The 18068-nt window shown below is 43.9% G+C and overlaps 1 protein-coding gene across 3 annotated transcripts in view; it reads right to left on the reverse strand.

Annotated features, from left to right (window-relative positions):
• The window catches only part of LOC111976803 (forkhead box protein J3), an 88449-nt gene that overhangs the window by 21326 nt on the left and 49055 nt on the right, over positions 1-18068 (reverse strand). For all 3 annotated transcript variants that reach the window (XM_070448104.1, XM_024005945.2, XM_070448106.1), the window contains exons 4-5: positions 14969-15043; positions 2735-2818 (exon numbers count right to left, since the gene is read on the reverse strand). In XM_070448104.1, coding sequence (XP_070304205.1) covers positions 2735-2818; positions 14969-15043 — 159 coding nt within the window. The remainder of the gene's footprint in view (positions 1-2734; positions 2819-14968; positions 15044-18068) is intronic.

The following is an 18068-nucleotide window of genomic DNA, read 5'->3' on the forward strand; positions in this document are numbered from 1 at the left end:
CAGAAAGTGTAGCTTGTTCAGAGTACCAGTTCTGGTGTTTTCCTTTGGCTTTTCCAGCTCGTCCAATGACGGTTGCTGTACAGTCCTGGCCAAAAGTTTTGAGAATGACACAAATATAAATTTTACATTTACATTTAAGTCATTTAGCAGACGCTCTTATCCAGAGCGACTTACAAATTGGTGCATTCACCTTATGATATCCAGTGGAACAACCACTTTACAATAGTGCATCTAACTCTTTTAAGGGGGGGGGGGGTTAGAAGGATTACTTTATCCTATCCTAGGTATTCCTTAAAGAGGTGGGGTTTCAGGTGTCTCCGGAAGGTGGTGATTGACTCCGCTGACCTGGCGTCGTGAGGGAGTTTGTTCCACCATTGGGGTGCCAGAGCAGCGAACAGTTTTGACTGGGCTGAGCGGGAACTGTACTTCCTCAGAGGTAGGGAGGCGAGCAGGCCAGAGGTGGATGAACGCAGTGCCCTTGTTTGGGTGTAGGGCCTGATCAGAGCCTGAAGGTACGGAGGTGCCGTTCCCCTCACCAGAGGGTGGTGGCACCAGAGTGTTTCTGCTGAAAGGCTGCAGGCTTCTCCTGCTCGGTATGGGCACTGGCTGCTCTGCAGCCGCTCTGGCACTCTGCTTCCATTTTCACAAAGTTTGCTGCTTAAGTGTCTTTAGATATTTTTGTCAGATGTTACTATGGAATACTGAAGTATAATTACAAGCATTTCATAAGTGTCAAAAAGGCTTTTATTGACAATTACATGAAGTTGATTACAAAGAGTCAATATTTGCAGTGTTGCCCGATCTTTTTCAAGACCTCTGCAATCCACCCTGGCATGCTGTCAATTAACTTCTGGGCCACATCCTGACTGATGGCAGCCCATTCTTGCATAATCAATGCTTGGAGTTTGTCAGAATTTGTGGGGTTTTGTTTGACCACCTGCCTTTTGAGGAATGACCACAAGTTCTCAATGGGATTAAGATCTGGGGAGTTTCCTGGCCATAGACCCAAAATATCGAGGTTTTGTTCCGAGTCACTTAGTTGCCTTATGGCAAGGTGCTCCATCCTGCTGGAAAAGGCATCGCTCATCACCAAACTGTTCCTGGATGGTTGGGAGAAGTTGCTCTCGGAGGATGTGTTGGTACCATTCTTTATTCATGGCTGTGTTCTTAGGAAAAATTGTGAGTGAGCCCACTCCCTTGGCTGAGAAGCAACCCCACACATGAATGGTAATACGGTGGAGTCTGTTCTTTTGCCCATCTTAATCTTTTCTTTTTATTGGCCAGTCTGACATATGTATTTTTCTTTGCAACTCTGCCTATAAGGTCAGCATCCCGGAGTCGCCTCTTCACTGTTGACATTGAGACTGGTGTTTTGCGGGTACCATTTAATGAAGCTGCGAGTTGAGGACTTGTGAGGCGTCGGTTTCTCAAACTAAACACTAATGTACTTGTACTCTTGCTCAGTTGTGCACCAGCGCCTCCCACTCCTCTTTCTATTCTGGTTAGATCCAGTTTGTGCTGTTCTGTGAAGGGAGTAGTACACAGCTTTGTACGAGATCTTCAGTTTCTTGGCAATTTCTCGCATTGGAATAGCCTTCATTTCTCAGAACAAGAATAGACTGACGAGTTTCAGAAGAAAGGTCTTTGTTTCTGGCTATTTTGAACCTGTAATTGTACCCACAAATGCTGACGCTCCAGATACTCAACTAGTCTAAAGAAGGCCAGTTTTATTGCTTATTTAAATAAGCAGAACAGTTTATCTGTGCTAACGTAATTGCAAAAGGGTTTTCTAATGATCAATTAACCTTTTAAAATTCTAAACTTGGATTAGCTAACACAACGTGCCATTGGAACACAGGGGTGAGTAAAGCAAAGTACTCTTCCTGTGAGACAATGTAACAAGCAAGTCTGCCCAGAATTGCAACCGAAGCGTAATAAAAGCGTTGAAGGGCTTGCATGTAAAAAAAAAAATGACAAGGCTCTGAATTAATTAATGTTTGTGATAAAAAAAAAAAATCCAGAAGAAAATACTGTGTGTCTAAATGGCAGCCTAGGGGCTTTTGTAGGGTAATTAACTAGAACAGAAGCCTAGAATACTCTCCCCCCCTTTCCTTTTCTCTTGCCCTCTTCTGCTAGCTCTCCCTTCCCTTCTCTCTTCCTCCCTTCCCTATACCTGCCCACCCCTCTTCCTCTTTTCGTTGGACTGCGATGATTGTGCACTTTGCCGCTCCATGCATCCTTTGTTTCCATGGTGATGGGTAGGGCAGAGGCAGTGGTAGATGCGTAGGGGGAGAATGGGTCTGCTGCTACTCGGTGCTCAGTGAGCTGCAGAACGGTGTTCAGTCAGGCGCTCAGATCACTGAACACCAGTGGTGTAGTGCTAATTCTTTAGGGGCAGGAGAGACGTGATTTTTCATGGCATGACGTCACCATCTCAAAGAAGATAGGGGATGACTGTAGGCCGAAATGAGACAGCATCACGAGTCGTTCAAAATTAAGCCAATAATGCAATGCCCAATGACATAGTTCAGAGCAGTCTGGCTGTGATGTGATGCTTTATTTTAGCTGACTCCCCGGTCAATCTGGGATATTTTGTTGCCCAACCTGCTATCCCGCTACATTTGTGCACGCCGTGGGTGACCATTAAATCGGAACAGTGTAAATTGTATGTCGGCCCATGCTGGGAAAGGTCGGCGGTGTCGAAAGCAAGGTTTGACACCAGTCCAGTACTCACCCTTTCTCCAGAGTGTGGCCTCTTCTTTGGCCTGGTGGGAAGTGTGTCCTCTTTACGGTTGGTGTCTATAGCCCAGTAGGAACCCTGGAGACGACGACAACAAACCAGATATTAACACTAGGGCCAAACAAATGCTATTAGTGGTTTAACAGATTCCCTGCTTGACAATCCACCCACTTGATGTTAAATATTAAGCACTAATAAAAATAATGTTGAAATGAAGTCATCCCACACAAAAAATCACTCTGCTACATATAGCAATAATACATCACTGATTTTCTACACTAACCCAACACAGCAGCATCCCACAGCAACAAGCAACAAGACATAAGTGGAGTAAATCAATTACCGGCTGCATCCCAAATGGCACTTTATTCCCCATATAGTGCACTACTTTTGACCATCGTCCATAGGGCCCAAAAGTAATGCACTATATAGAGCATAGCGTGCCCCGATATCTTTCCCTCTGTTCTCCCTTGTTCTCTCCCTAGGAGGCCCACTGCGCCTGACAGAATGAAGTTCATATAGGAACACAAACATGGATCATCTGCTCTCATCTCTTTGCGAATCTCCTAACTCTTTTTCCCCCCTCGGTATCACAACCCAGGGAGGTGGGCTACAGAACACGTTGATAACGTGAGTACATGATGTAGCTATCGTTATATCTCGGAGGTTCTCCACAGTGTATAAAAAGGATAAATGTATGGCTACCCTCATGTTGCGCATTGGGTCTCCCCTGCAGTTTTATTGATTGGTTCGACCTGTTGTGCGAGTTAAGGCTCTGGTCAGGTCCACGTAGAGCTAATCAGGTGAGAACCTCCGTGTCAAACTACAGGCCTCGGCTGCGGATTCCAGCTGAATTATTGAGTTGATTTCCTCTCAATTCATTTTTCAACGGTTCACATCCCTATGGCCATGAGAAACACTCTTTGGTGAAAACAAAATTGGTAAAACCTATAAAGAATGCTAGCCTGGAATTCAGACTCAAAGCGCAGCACTCGGCAGATCACAGTAAGGACTAGAGAAAACTCTTCTACCAAACACACTTTTCCTGGCACAGCAATTTCACTTTACCTTTCCAACCACTTCATAATTCATGGTGAAAGGAAGTGCCGGTTTAAACTAGAGACAATGACGCAGCAGAAGACATACTCAAGTCACTAATTTATTGCCACAAACACACACAACATTCATAGAAGTACTAGTGGTAGTAGTTTAAGTACTTTTTTTTGCATTGACTAGCACCATACCATGTTAGGAAAAGTTTGCAGTCCAGTATGCACTACTCAGTTAAAATTGGAATACACGTCTCTGTTGGAAGAACTCTGCACTAAAGACCGTCTCTGTTGGTAGAACTCTGCACTAAAGACAGGTTAGGGTGGAACCTCCCTGCCCATTGGCCTGGGGCCAGGTCAAAGGTGGTGATGGACAGGTCAAGAGGTCCAATGAAAGATCACTGGGGAGACATGCCCTAACATGTTATTAGACCAGAGGGCAGCTTATCCCCACTCTAGCAGGCCTTGCACCTCAAAAGAATAAACAAGTCCTGAATAGAAGGACGATTTTCTACAGCCAGGTGGTAGTTCCTGTGGAAGAGGCTCTGTTGCCCCATAGTACATGGTGGCACCAGAGTGTTTCTGCTGAAAGGCTGCAGGCTTCTCCTGCTCGGTATGGGCACTGGCTGCTCTGCAGCCGCTCTGGCACTCTGCTTCCATCTTCAGCCATTGTGCTAGGTACAGAAGGGTGTGGGGGAGCTTGTGGTTATGTGGTGTAAATATGGCTTTTGAATTTGGCATTGTTCTCTGAGGGGAGCCGAGACCCTCAACGTGGGAGCCGCAGAAAAGCTTGGTTACGGGGGGGAACACTGGCTGTTGAAGTGAGTATGTGTAGGCGGCGGCACTGGATAAAGCTGCTGGCCTCGGGTGCTGCCAGTCTCTGCCGGGGCTGCTGCTGGCAGCTTATGGGGAGAAGTGAAGGCCACAGCGGCTGCATCCGGATGGTAAGAGTACACCCATGGGTCCGGGGAGAAGCTTCCCCTGGAAGGGGAACCGTGTCCAGGTGTGGGCATAGAGGTCTGTGGCATCTGGAGGGGTTGCTCGTACCAGGTAGCTAGGCAGAGCTTTCCGTCCTGTATGCTGGGCCCTTGTGAGCTGCAAGCAATTGCCTATTGTCCATAATGCTCAGCATATCTAGAAGATCTGGATGTTCGACTGAAGCCTGAGACTTGGGCTGTGAGCCTTCTGAGGATTGGGGGCTGAACACCTTCCATCCTCCTCTTCTCGCCGGTGTGTGCTTGCCTAACTCTGATCAGGACTACCCTGGTCCAAGACCAGGAGTTGATTTAGTTGACTTTATTAGGATCCCATTAGCTACTGCACATGCAGCAGCTACTCTCCCTGGGGTCTACATAAAATGTACAAATACAAGACAAAGTACAGAACAGTTATAGACAAGAACATTAGACATACATAAAAAAAAAAAAGAGTTATACATTGGAAAGATAACTAAAATATTAGTCATATACCATTCCTACAGTATATACATATTCTTATATACAGGACAGTTAAAACAAATCTTTAGAAAGAGGTGAGGTCCTGAGATAAAATATGATTTATCCGTTTTTGCTTTTTGCCTGAATAACCTCTGTTGGCAGAGCATTCACGATGACATGGAAAGGGAATACCTAGCCAGTTACYCAACTGAATGCATTCAACCAAAATGTTCTCTCCCACATTTAACCCAACCCCTTTGAATCAGAGAGGTGCGGGGGCTGCCTTAATCGACGTCCACGTAGTCGGCGCCTGGAGCCCAGAGAGCAGTTGTTGGGGGGTTAACTGCCTTGCTCAAGGGCAGAACGGCAGATTTTTCTACCATGAAGGCTCGGGGTTTCGAACGAGCGACCTTTTGGTTACTGGCCAACGTTTTTCTACACATAACTGATAGCGACGCAATAAATCTGTTTTTGGTTTGGGTACTGTGAAGAAACTCATAGTGGCATGTCTGTTGGGGTATGGACAGTGCCTTCAGAAAGTATTCATACACTGACTTATTTCATATTTTGTTGTGTTACAGCCTGAATTCAAAATTGATTAAATTAATGACAAAGTGAAAACATATTTTTTGAAATCTTTGCAAATGAAATACAGAAATACACTACATATACAAAAGTATGTGGACACCCCTTCAATTTAGTGGATTTGGCTAGTTCAACCACACCGTTGCATAACATCGAGCACACAGCCATGAAATCTCCATAGATAAACATTGGCAGTAGAATGGACTTACTGAAGAGCTCAGTGACTTTCAACGTGGCACCGTCATAGGATGCCACCTTTCCAAAACAAGTCAGTGTCAAATTTCTGCAACGCTAGGTCAACTGTAAGTGCTGTTATTGTGAAGTGGAAACGTCTAGGAGCAACAACAGCTCAGCAGTGAAGTAGTAGGCCACACTAGCTCACAGAACAGGAGCACGTAGTGTCCTCGGTTGCAACACTCACTACCGAGTTCCAAACTACCTTTGGAAGCAATGTCAGCACAAAAACTGTTCATCGGGAGCTTCATGAAATAGATTTCCATGGCCGAACAGCCGCACACAAGCCTAAGATCACCATGCGCAGTGCCAGGCGTCGGCTGGAGTGGTGTAATTCTCGCCACCATTGGACTCTGGAGCAGTGGAAACACGTTCTCTGGAGTGATGAATCGTACTTCACCATCTGGCAGATGGACGAATCTGAGTCTGGGGCTGTTTTTCATGGTTCAGGCTAGGCCCCTTAGTTCCATTGAAGGGATATCTTAACGCTACAGCATACAAAATGACATTATAGACAATTCTGTGCTTCCAACTTTGTGGCGACAGTTTGGGGATGGCCCTTCCCTGTTTCAGCATGACAATGGCCCAGTGCACAAAGCATGGTCCATACCGAAATGGTTTCTCAAGATTGGTGTGGAAGAACTTAACTGACCCCTCAACCCCATAGAACGCCTTTGGGATGAAATGGGACGCGACTGCGTGCCAGGCCTCACTAATGCTCGTGGCTGAAAGGAAGCAAGTCCCCGCAGCAATGTTCCAACATCTAGTGGAAAGCCTTCCCAGAAGAGTGGAGGCTGTTATAGCAGCAAAGGTGGTACCAACTCCATATTAATGCCCATGATTTTGGAATGAGACGTTAGACAAGTAGGTGTTCACATACTTTTTGTCATGTAGTGTATCGCATTTACATAAGTATTCACAGCCCTGAGTCAATACATGTTAAAAATCACCTTTGGCACCGAATACAGCTGTGAGTCTTTCTGGGTAAGTCTCTAAGAGCTTTGCCCACCTGGATTGTACAATAATCTTGATCATTGCTAGACAGCCGATTTAAGTCAAAACTGAAACGAGGCAACTCAGGAACATTCAATGTCGTGTTGGTATGCAACTCCACTGTACACCGACTGTATAAAACATTAGGAACACCTGCTCTTTCCATGACATACACTGACCAGGTGAATGCTATGATCCCTTATTGATGTCACTTGTTAAATCCACTTCAAATCAGTGTATCTGAAGGGGAGGAGACAGGTTATAGAATGATTTTTAAGCCTTGAGACATGGATTGCGTATGTGTGCCATTCAGAGGGTGAGACAAAAGATTGAAGTGCCTTTGAACGGGGTATGGTAGTAGGGGCCAGGCGCACTGGTGTGAGTTTGTCAATAACTGCAATGCTGATGGGGTTTTCACACTCACATTTCACACTCACTCGCTCTTCTTTTCAGTTCGCTGCAGCTAGCGACTGGAACGAGCACTCAAACACTCAAATTGGACAGTTTTATGGGGTGTTGTGTTGTCTCTTGTTGTGATGTGTGTTTTGTCCTATTTATATTGTATTTATTTTAATCCTAGGCCCCCCGTCCCCACAGGCCTTTTGCCTTTTGATAGACCGTCATTGTAAATAAGAATTTGTTATTAACTGACTTGCCTAGTGTGGAAGGACCACCAGAGGGCAGGCTGGGCTCACGGATAGTAGCCCAACAAGGCATGTGAGACAAGGTAACCAACCAGAGGCAATTAAGCACAGCTGATGGTACTAATGACATATTCTCTTTCCCCTATAAGAGAGAGGAGGGAACCAGCAGGAAGGAAGAAGAAACTATCTCTGTAGAATGGCTACCAAGAGAGGGGAGCTATCCAAGAAGATCCATTAAGACAAATCTGTGATTGTTGTTATAGTTTAACTTCATTGGGATAGGGGGCAGCATTGGGAAGTTTGGATGAAAAGCGTGCCCAGAGTAAACTGCCTGTTTCTCAGGCCCCGAAGCTAGAATATGCATATAATTAGTAGATTTGGATAGAACACACTCTAAAGTTCCCAAAACTGTTAAAATAATGTCTGTGAGTATAACAGAACTCATATGGCAGGCAAAAACATGTGGGAAATCTGAGGTTTGTAGTTTAACTTCTCTAGGATAGGGGGCAGCATTTTCACGTTTGGATGAAAAGCATACCAATATTCAACTGCCAGCTACTCATCCCCAGAAGATAAGATATGCATATTATCAGTAGATTTGGATAGAAAACACTCTAAAGTTTCTATAACTGTTTAAATCATGTCTGTGAGTACCCCGATGACAAACCACTCAGATTTTTCAATGGGATTTCATTGGGAATCCAGATTTCTAAGGGGCCTTCTTGCAGTTCCTACCGCTTCCACTGGATGTCAACAGTCTTTAGAAATTGGTTGATGTTTTTCCTTTGAGAAATGAAGAAGTACGGACATCCAGAACGAGGGTAACTTGAAGTGTACTGTTAGATAGAGGCGCTTGACCAGAAAGCATGCTACACATTGTTTTCCTCCGGTATTGAACACAGATCATCCCGTCTTCAATTTTATCGATTATTTACTTGAAAAAATACCTAACGTTGTATTACAAAAGTAGTTTGAAAAGTTTGGACAAAGCTTACAGGTAACTTTTGAGATATTTTGTAGTCACGTTGTGCAAGTTGGAATCGGTGTTTTTCTGGATCACACGCGCCAAATAAATGGACATTTTGGATATATATCGACGGAATTAATCGAACAAAAGGACCATTTGTGATGTTTATGGGACATATTGGAGTGCCAACAAAAGAAGCTCGTCAAAGGCATGAATTATATTTTTATTTCTGCGTTTTGTGTCGCACCTGCAGGGTTGAAATATGCTTTTCTCTCTTTGTTTACTGGGCTGCTATCCTCAGATAATAGCATTGTTTGCTTTTGCCGAAAAGCCTTTTTGAAATCTGACATGTTGGCTGGATTCACAACAAGTGTAGCTTTAATTTGGTATTTTGCATGTGTGATTTCATGAAAGTTAGATTTTTATAGTAATTTATTTGAACTTGGCGCTCTGCATTTTCACTGGCTTTTGGCCAGGTGGGACGGTAGCGTCCCACCTATCCCAGAGAGGTTAAGTGATTGCCTATCCAATATACTGTGTCTATGGGGTCAGATTGCACTTCCTAAGGCTTCCACTAGATGTCAACAGTCTTTAGAAAGTTGTTTCAGGCTTCTATTGTGAAAGGGGAGCGAATAAGACCACTCACAGTAGGTGGCTCAGCTGAAAGCCTTTAGTCGTTTATCTTGCACGAGCTCCGTTCCCTTTCTAATGACAAAGGAATTGTCCGGTTGGAATATTATTGAAGATTTATGATAGAAACATCCTAAAGATTGATTATATACATCGTTTGACATGTTTCTACGAACTGTAATGGAACTTTGACTTTGTCTGGACTTTGTGCTCGCACTTTGTGCATTTAGATTACTGGACTAAACGCACAAATAAAAAAGGGGGTATTTGGACATAGATAAACTTTATCGAACAAAACAAACACTTGTCTAACATGGAGACCTGGGAGTGCCATTAGATGAAGATCAAAGGTAAGTGATTAATTTTAACACTATTTCTGACTTTTGTGACACCTCTCCTTGGTTGGAAAATGGCTGTATGGTTTTCTGTGGCTAGGCGCTGACCTAACAATCGCATGGTGTGCTTTCGCCGTAAAGCTTTTTTGAAAATCGGACACAGCGGCTGGATTAACAAGAAGTCTATCTTTAATCGTATGTATAACACTTGTATCTTTCATCAATGTTTATGATGAGTATTTCTGTAATTTGATGTGGCTCTCTACATTTTCACCGGATGTTTTGTTTGAGACAATGCATTTCTGAACATAAAGCGCCAATTTCAAATGAGGTTTTTGGACATAAAGATTAACTTTATCGAACTAAACAGACATTTATTGTCTAACATGGAGTCCTGGGAGTGCCATCCGGTGAAGATCAAAGGTTAGTGATTAACTTTAACGTTATTTCTCACTTTTGTGACACCTCTCCTTTGGAAAATGGCTGTATGGTTTTCTGTGGCTAGGCGCTGACCTAGCATAAATCGCATGGTGTGCTTTCGCCGTAAAGCCTTTTTGAAATCAGACACTGTGGCTGGATTAACAAGAATTCTATCWTTAAAATGGTGTATAATACTTGTATGTTTTAGGAATTTCAATTGAGATTTCTGTTATTTGAATTTGGCGCCCTGCAAGTTCACTGGCTGTTGGTGAGGTGGGACGCTAGCGTCCCGAACGATCCCAGAGAGGATACCCAGAGAGGATAAAGATAATCGTCTTGTCGGTTTTGAGCCAGCTTACAGCTTTGCTAGGTCTTTCTTTGCTGCACCTGACCATATCACCGGTCAGTAATCAAGATGGGATAAGATCAGAGACTGAACAAGTAGTACAGCTGATCTGTATGTCAAAAACGCTTAACATATTTTTTATAACATCTCTCTCCCAATCTTCACAACAACTTTGTCAATATGACTTGACCATCCAATGTTACTCCTAAGAGTTGTTCAACTTGTTCAATTGTACACCCTTTATGCACAACTCCAGTTGAGGTTTAGGTCGCAGAGAATGCTTTGAACCAAATACAATGCTTTTGGTTTTAGATATATTTAAGACTAGTTTATTGTTAATTATCCATTCTGACACCGACTGTAACTCCTTGCTAAAGCCTATGATACACAAAGCATTCTGAATGCAATTTATGTTGCATGCATCAAAGTTCCATCTGGGTTCCTCTGTGTGTCACCCCCCAAAAATTGTGCATAAACGATGTCGTCCCCACATTGACTACAAGAACGTATTCCAACCAAAAACCATGGGTTACAGGCAACATTCTGAGCTGGGCTGAAGGCTAGAGCTTACAATGGGACCCGGACGCTTACAAGAAATTCCCCTACGACCTACGAGACATCAAACATGCAAAAAGACAATATAGGAGGAAGGTGGTATCCTATTACACAGGCTACGATGCTCGTCGTATGTGTCAGGGCTTACAGCCAATAACGAATTACAAAGGGAAAGCCAGCCATGAGCTTTTAAAGAGGTTAACAATCACAGATGAAATAACAGGGCGCGTTCTCAAAGCATGCGCAGACCAGCTGGCAGGTTTCTTCACAGATATTTTCAATCTCTCCTTGTCCCAGTCTGTAATCCCAACATGTTTTAAGCGGACCACCATTGTCCCTGTTCCCAAGAGCTCTAAGGTAACCTGCCTAAATGGCTATCACCCTGTAGAACTCACATCTGTAATTATGGAGTGCTTTGAAAGGCTGGTCATGACACATCAACACCATCCTCCTAGACACCCTAGACCCACTCCAATTCGCATACCGCCCCAACAGTTCCACAGATGACGTGATCTCAATTGCACTTCACACTGTACTCTCCCACTTGGACAAAAGGGGAAATAACTATGTGAGAATACTGTTCATAGACTACAGCTCAGCGTTCAACACCATTGTCCCCTCCAAGCTCAGGTTTGGCCCCAGGTGGTGAGGAAAGGCAACAACTCCGCCACACTGACCCTCAACACGGGGCCCCCTCAGGGGTGTGTGCTTAGTCCCCTCCTGTATTCCCTGTTGACCCACGACTGCGTGGCCGCGGACAACTCTGTCATGACTCTCTCTCTCTTGGGTGAGGACCACAAGCGTCAGATCAGCTCGGCAAAGGGCTGACAGATAACCAGACCCCCCCCCCCTCGCCAAAGTTTTATGACTTAACCAGATCGTAAATACCTGTCAGAAACTCTCCCTTCTGCTATGCATTATTGAGTTTAAAAAGTTAAAAACAAAAAGATTGGACATTGGAACATTCGTTTTGGAATCCAAACGTTGGGAAATGGTTGGTGGGGATCCAAACAATAATCATGTCATTTGTTGTTTTGTGATGTCATTAAGAATGGTATAACAAGATAACTAACTCTGTAAGTGTACACGTCCTAGTTATCGGATTTACATCTAAATGTTGGAAAGCTTATGATTAAATATGAAACAATTTGTGAAAAGATAGCAATGTGATTTTAGCCTTCAGTAACCATGCTCACGTGAGCATTGACATTATGCCGGCGTGATGGAACAACTCCTTTGACCAGAGTGCTTAAAAAGGACTTGTGACGATATTTAGATTAGACCAAGCAGGCAGACGATGTAAGCCAGACGTTGAGACTGTTTTAAGACTCTACCAGACCAGTGTGACAGATAGCGTGAGCTGAACGTGACAAATGGTTTAAAACTACAATACCAGAAAATGGTAAGACCCTCAAACTCTCGACAAGCGAAGGTGAAGACCAGACATTCACAATCTGCAGCTGTATATGTAAAATAGTCTAGGAAACTCGACCAAAGACGGACGGCAAAGTATGGTTTCCTCTCACCACCATAGGTACCTTTGAGGTATCAATTCTAACGAACAGGAGGAAGAACAGACCCCTCAGCAACGTGTGTTACGTCTGAAGGATCCAGTCTAAGGAACAAAGAAGCCTACTACCACTACAAAGGACATTGTGCCCTCTGGTGGACAAACCAAAATTACATCGAACCACTTCTCATAGATGTATCTGTTTCAACAGAGAAACGACAAAGACATACAAACGTAAATACGCATTGCATTTCTCATCTGAATGAGCGGTCGTTCATGTGCAAAGTATTCATGTCTCCATGAGCATAGCTTCCACATGTATGTAGATATGGGTCCACCCTCTGTCTCACCCGCTCTTTACCCATCTCCACCCCATTTCCATTGTGTAACAAGCCGTCATTTCGGGTTAGTCCACTAGGGACTTTTCATTGCATTATGTTAGTAATCAATTAAACCTATAATGTGTGTGTGTTTACGTATTTCTGTGTGATTATTTAGTTAGTAAATAAATAATTAAGCCAATTTGTGTGTTCATCATTTAGGTTAGGGTTCGTGCAGATTCACAAAGTCAACGATGTTCAGAATGAGACTGATGAGGTAATAATTGATGTAAGAGATGTTTATATCTTTAGACTTTAAGTCGGGAGATAGTTTTTCCGTGGTGCCCCAAGATTGCTAATGAGTTAATTGTTACATGATTAGTTTAATCGCGTAATACTTAAACATGATTGATTTAATAAAATAACAGTCATCACATTGATAGTCATGTCACGACAACTCCAACATCAAGTTTGCTGACAACACGATGGTGGTAGGCCTGATCACCAACGGTGATGAGTCAACAACCTACAGGGAGGAGGTAAGAGACTTAGCAGTGTGGTGCCAGGACAACCACCTCTCCCTCAACGTCAGTAAGACTAAGGAGCTGATCGTGGACTATAGGAGAAAGAGGGGAGAGCACGCCCCCATCCACATCAACATGGCTGATGTGGAGCGAGTCGAGAGCTTTCAGTTCCTTGACATCCACATCACTAAGGACGTAATATGGTCCACATTAACTCGCACAGTCGTGAAGAGGGCACGGCTCAAAAAGTTCTACAGCTGCACCATCGAGAGCATATTGACAGACTGCAACGCCACTTAGTATTGCAATTGCACTGCCCTTGACCGCAAAGCACTACAAAAGGGTGGTGCGGACAGCCAAGTACATCACTGGGGCTGAGCTCCCTGCCATCCAGGACCTTTATACCAGGCGGTGTCAGAGGAAGGCCCGAAAACAAGCCATAGACTGTTCACTCTGCTACTGTCTGGCAAATGATAATTATTGGTCCCCAAAATATATTGCACTGAGCCTACACCCACACACATATATATACACTGCTCAAAAAAATAAAGGGAACACTTAAACAACACAATGTAACTCCAAGTCAATCACACTTCTGTGAAATCAAACTGTCCACTTAGGAAGCAACACTGATTGACAATACATTTCACATGCTGTTGTGCAAATGGAATAGACAACAGGTGGAAACCCCAATAAAGGAGTGGTTCTGCAGGTGGTGACCACAGACCACTTCTCAGTTCCTATGCTTCCTGGCTGATGTTTTGGTCACTTTTGAATTCTGGCGGTGCTTTCACTCTAGTGGTAGCATGAGACGGAGTCTACAACCCACACAAGTGGCTCAGGTAGTGCAGCTCATCCAGGATGGCACATCAATGCGAGCTGTGGCAAGCAGGTTTGCTGTGTCTGTCAGCGTAGTGTCCAGAGCATGGAGGCGCTACCATGGAGGCGCTAGGGTTTCATCAAATAACAAGATCTGTCGACCATTAGTGATTCCTCCCTTTCTGGCATGGCCAAAGTGCCTACATGCGGCAGAATACCAAGAAGCAGAATGCATTGTATAGAAAAGCAGGTCAGAGATTGTATTCTTGTCTCCAATTAGGGTATAATCAGCAATTGTCTCTGGGTTTTCCCTTAGCATCAAAAACAAACGCTGCTGTTCAGAATGTTCAGAGTTCTTTTCAGCTGGTAAATCAAATGGAATGGTCCAAGCTCCTGCTACTGTTGACAATATTATTTTTAGAATTTGTTTTCATTAGAGTTGATTGATTATCATTAATGCATGCACTTATTCAAATAATGCACCAACTGTGTACACCGATTTTAAACAATGCACTTTTTAGCTATTAAATGTGTATTTTAGTGTAATTAACACTGTCCACATTAGTTACAATGTCCCGAATGATTCTACCTCACCTTTGTGCTTTTGTTTCTTCTTTTTTTTTCTTCTTATCAAGGCCTGTACTGTCTTTCCTCCAGAAATCCTCCAAAACAATTCCTCTTTCTATTGGTTTATTCTCAGTGTTTCCTCATTCTTCTCGTTGTGCAGGGAGGAGTCTGAGCATGTCGAAATGACGCATCATATTCAACCTCATTTGTGGGCGATTTGATAGAAAACACACTTGACTCTGTTTTCTCCTGGTGAAATATGTACTCAGACTATAGTGGTCAGGGAATACTTACTTTTCCAGGGTCATCTTTAGAGCGAGGCACTTTGAGAAAACACTTGTTCAGGGACAGATTATGCCGTATGGAGTTCTGGGAGGGATGAGAGAGAAGAGAACAGACATGTCAGACATGTCTTCACAGCAACATTGTTATTTTAATTTTATTTCACCTTTAATTAACCAGGGAAGCTAGTTGACAACAAGTTCTCATTTACAACTGCGACCTGGCCAAGATAAAGCAAAGCAGTGCGACACAAACACAGAGTTACACATGGCATAAAGTACAGTCAATAACACGTTAGAAAAAAAAGAAAGTCTATATACAGTTTGTGCAAATGGCTTGAGGAGGTAAGGCAATAAATAGGCCATAGTAGCGAAGTAATTACAGTTTAGCAAATTTACACTGGAGTGATAGATGAGCAGATGATGTGCAAGTAGAAATACTGGTGTGCAAAAGAGCAGAAAAGTTTTAAAAAAACAATACGGGGATGAGGTAGGTAGATTGGATGGGCTATTTACAGATGGGCTATGTACAGCTGCAGCGATCGGTTAGCTGCTCAGATAGCTGATGTTTAAAGTTAGTGAGGGAAATATAAGTCTCCAGCTTCAGCGATTTTTGCAATTCGTTCCAGTCATTGGCAGCAGAGAACTGGAAGAAAAGGCGGCCAAAGGAGGTGTTGGCTTTGGGGATGACCAGCGAGATATACCTGCTGGAGCGCGTGCTACGGGTGGGTGTTGTTATCGTGACTAGTGAGCTGAGATAAGGCAGAGCTTTACCTAGCATAGACTTATAGATGACCTGGAGCGAGGGCCAGCCGACTAGAGCATACAGGTCGCAGTGGTGGGTGGTATAAGGGGCTTTGGTGACAAAACGGATGGCACTGTGATAGACTGCATCCAATTTGTTAAGTAGAGTGTTGGAGGCTATTTTGTAAATGACATCGCCGAAGTCGAGGATCGGTAGGATAGTCAGTTTTACGAGGGTATGTTTGGCGGCGTGAGTGAACGAGTCTTTGTTGCGAAATAGGACAGTCTATCATTTCTCACTCTGTTCGTATGACTAAAACAAGTAAATATTTTACTTCAGGGCACATTAACTGCCACACACCCTCCCAGGCACCTGTTAGGCCAACTAGATCTATTTCGCTGTGCTCTATTGTTTTCCAGGTCAAGAAAAGTCTAACAGTATTAGATGGTTGATTATGCAATGGAGACAGTGCATTTGTGATGCAGAATGTGATTAAGCAGTACTAAACATAAAGCATGCCATGGCTAGCATCACTGAATTTAATTGGATTTTGGGTTAAAAAAATATATATACACTGAGTGTACAAAACATTAGGTACTGCTCTTTCCATGACAGTGACCTGGTGAAATCCACTTCACCTGTTAAATCCACTTCAATTAGTTTAGATGGAGAGGAGACAGGTGTGCCATTCAGAGGTTAAATGGGCAAGACAATGATTTAAGTGCCTTTGAATGGGGTATGGTACTAGTTGCTAGGCGCACCGGTTTGAGTGTGTCAAGAACTGAATCACTGCTGGGTTTTTGAAGCTCAACAGTATCCCGTGTGCATCAAGAATGGTCCACCACCCAAAGGACATTCAGCCAACTTGAGACAACTTTGGGAAGCATTGGAGTCAACATGGGTAACGCTTGACACCTTCCAGAGCCCATGCCCCAACGAATTGAGACTGTTCTAGGGGCAAAAGGGGGCGCAACTCAATGCTAGGAAGGTGTTCCTAACGTTTTGTACACTCAGTTTATATCAAACAAGATGTGCATTTGATCCCAAAGGATAAGTGGTTCTCAATGGTAAAACATTCCCACTTATGGTAGTGGAAACCTATGGAGCTACCAGCCTCTCCCAGCCTGTGGTGTGTAGCTCCTGTACCTACATTATAACACAGTAAAGCTCCAGTGCGGCTGGCCTGCCATGAACGGTCTTCTCCCTCAGGGCTCCTAATAATACCACTGGGGAGAGAAGACGACGGAGTACTGCGCTCTCGCTCTAATTTCCCCTTTCTTCTTCTTAATATCCCTTTCTCCCTCCCGCTCTATCAACAGTTGGGTCTTCATTCGCTCCTCACCGTCTCAATCCTCTCTCCACCTCTTATGTGAGCTGAACGCCTATGGTACGAATAGAGGAAAAGGAGTCTGAGTAGGGCCGAGTTTGAGAAAGAGTGAAGTAAGTATCTGTACTTTACTTGAGAATGCAGCATGTTAAAACAGAGTGACTACCTGAAATACAAATTGATTTATGTCCATGGCATCCTAAGAGATTAAACCATGATCCAAAACACACACGCAAATATCCCTGTATTAAAAACCACCAGGGCTCTCACAAGACGACAGCTTTGTCTACTACTCCGTGCGGTGACATCATTGGTCCCCCAGAAGACAGATATAGAAAGCTGAAGACTGAGCACATCTCTCCACAATGAGGCCTCTTCACCAGTTACTTTACTGTAACAAGCCAGCCCCCCCCCCCCCAGCTGTACCAGGGCATAAACCGTTACCACGACGAGAGGCAGTGCCGCTCTCACTGAATGGGCTGATTTTGTCATAACCCGACACGATGCCATTGACAATAATGCACTGAGCGGCTACGACGGGAATAGAGCTAATGTGATTCGCTGCCGCATCCGCCCATTCATGACGGAGTGAATAAGTAGCTTATTGGGCACACCTGGGGCGTTTGCTACTGCCCAGCTTCTAAATGAATCTTGGTGAAAGGCGGCATAAGGTGGAAAAGCAGATTGTCAAATTTACATCATAGGCTACTTCCTTGTTCTCTGGATACATTTGGGGATGTGGGGATTCGAGATTGTAATCATTGTGACTATTGTTAGTTAGAACTCTGCTTTAGTAATATCTATGATGAGTAAAGGGTTGCAGGCTGTTACGTAAGGCTTATGCTGAAGCATGACAAGAGCCAGTTTGAAAAATGTGGGGTTTTCAGATGCACAGAAAGAGAGGCTGGAGCTTTTCTGCAGATGGCTAGAGGATATAGGCCAGAAGATGACATAAGCGTGCTGGAGCTATTAGCTAAGAGTGCAATGTGTGACAGTGCTTTTGGGGATTGACAGTAATAGGGCCCTATAAAATGTATATAT

Source organism: Salvelinus sp. IW2-2015, linkage group LG17 (assembly GCF_002910315.2).
Source record: "Salvelinus sp. IW2-2015 linkage group LG17, ASM291031v2, whole genome shotgun sequence".
In the NCBI taxonomy this organism is placed as follows: Eukaryota; Metazoa; Chordata; class Actinopteri; order Salmoniformes; family Salmonidae; genus Salvelinus; species Salvelinus sp. IW2-2015.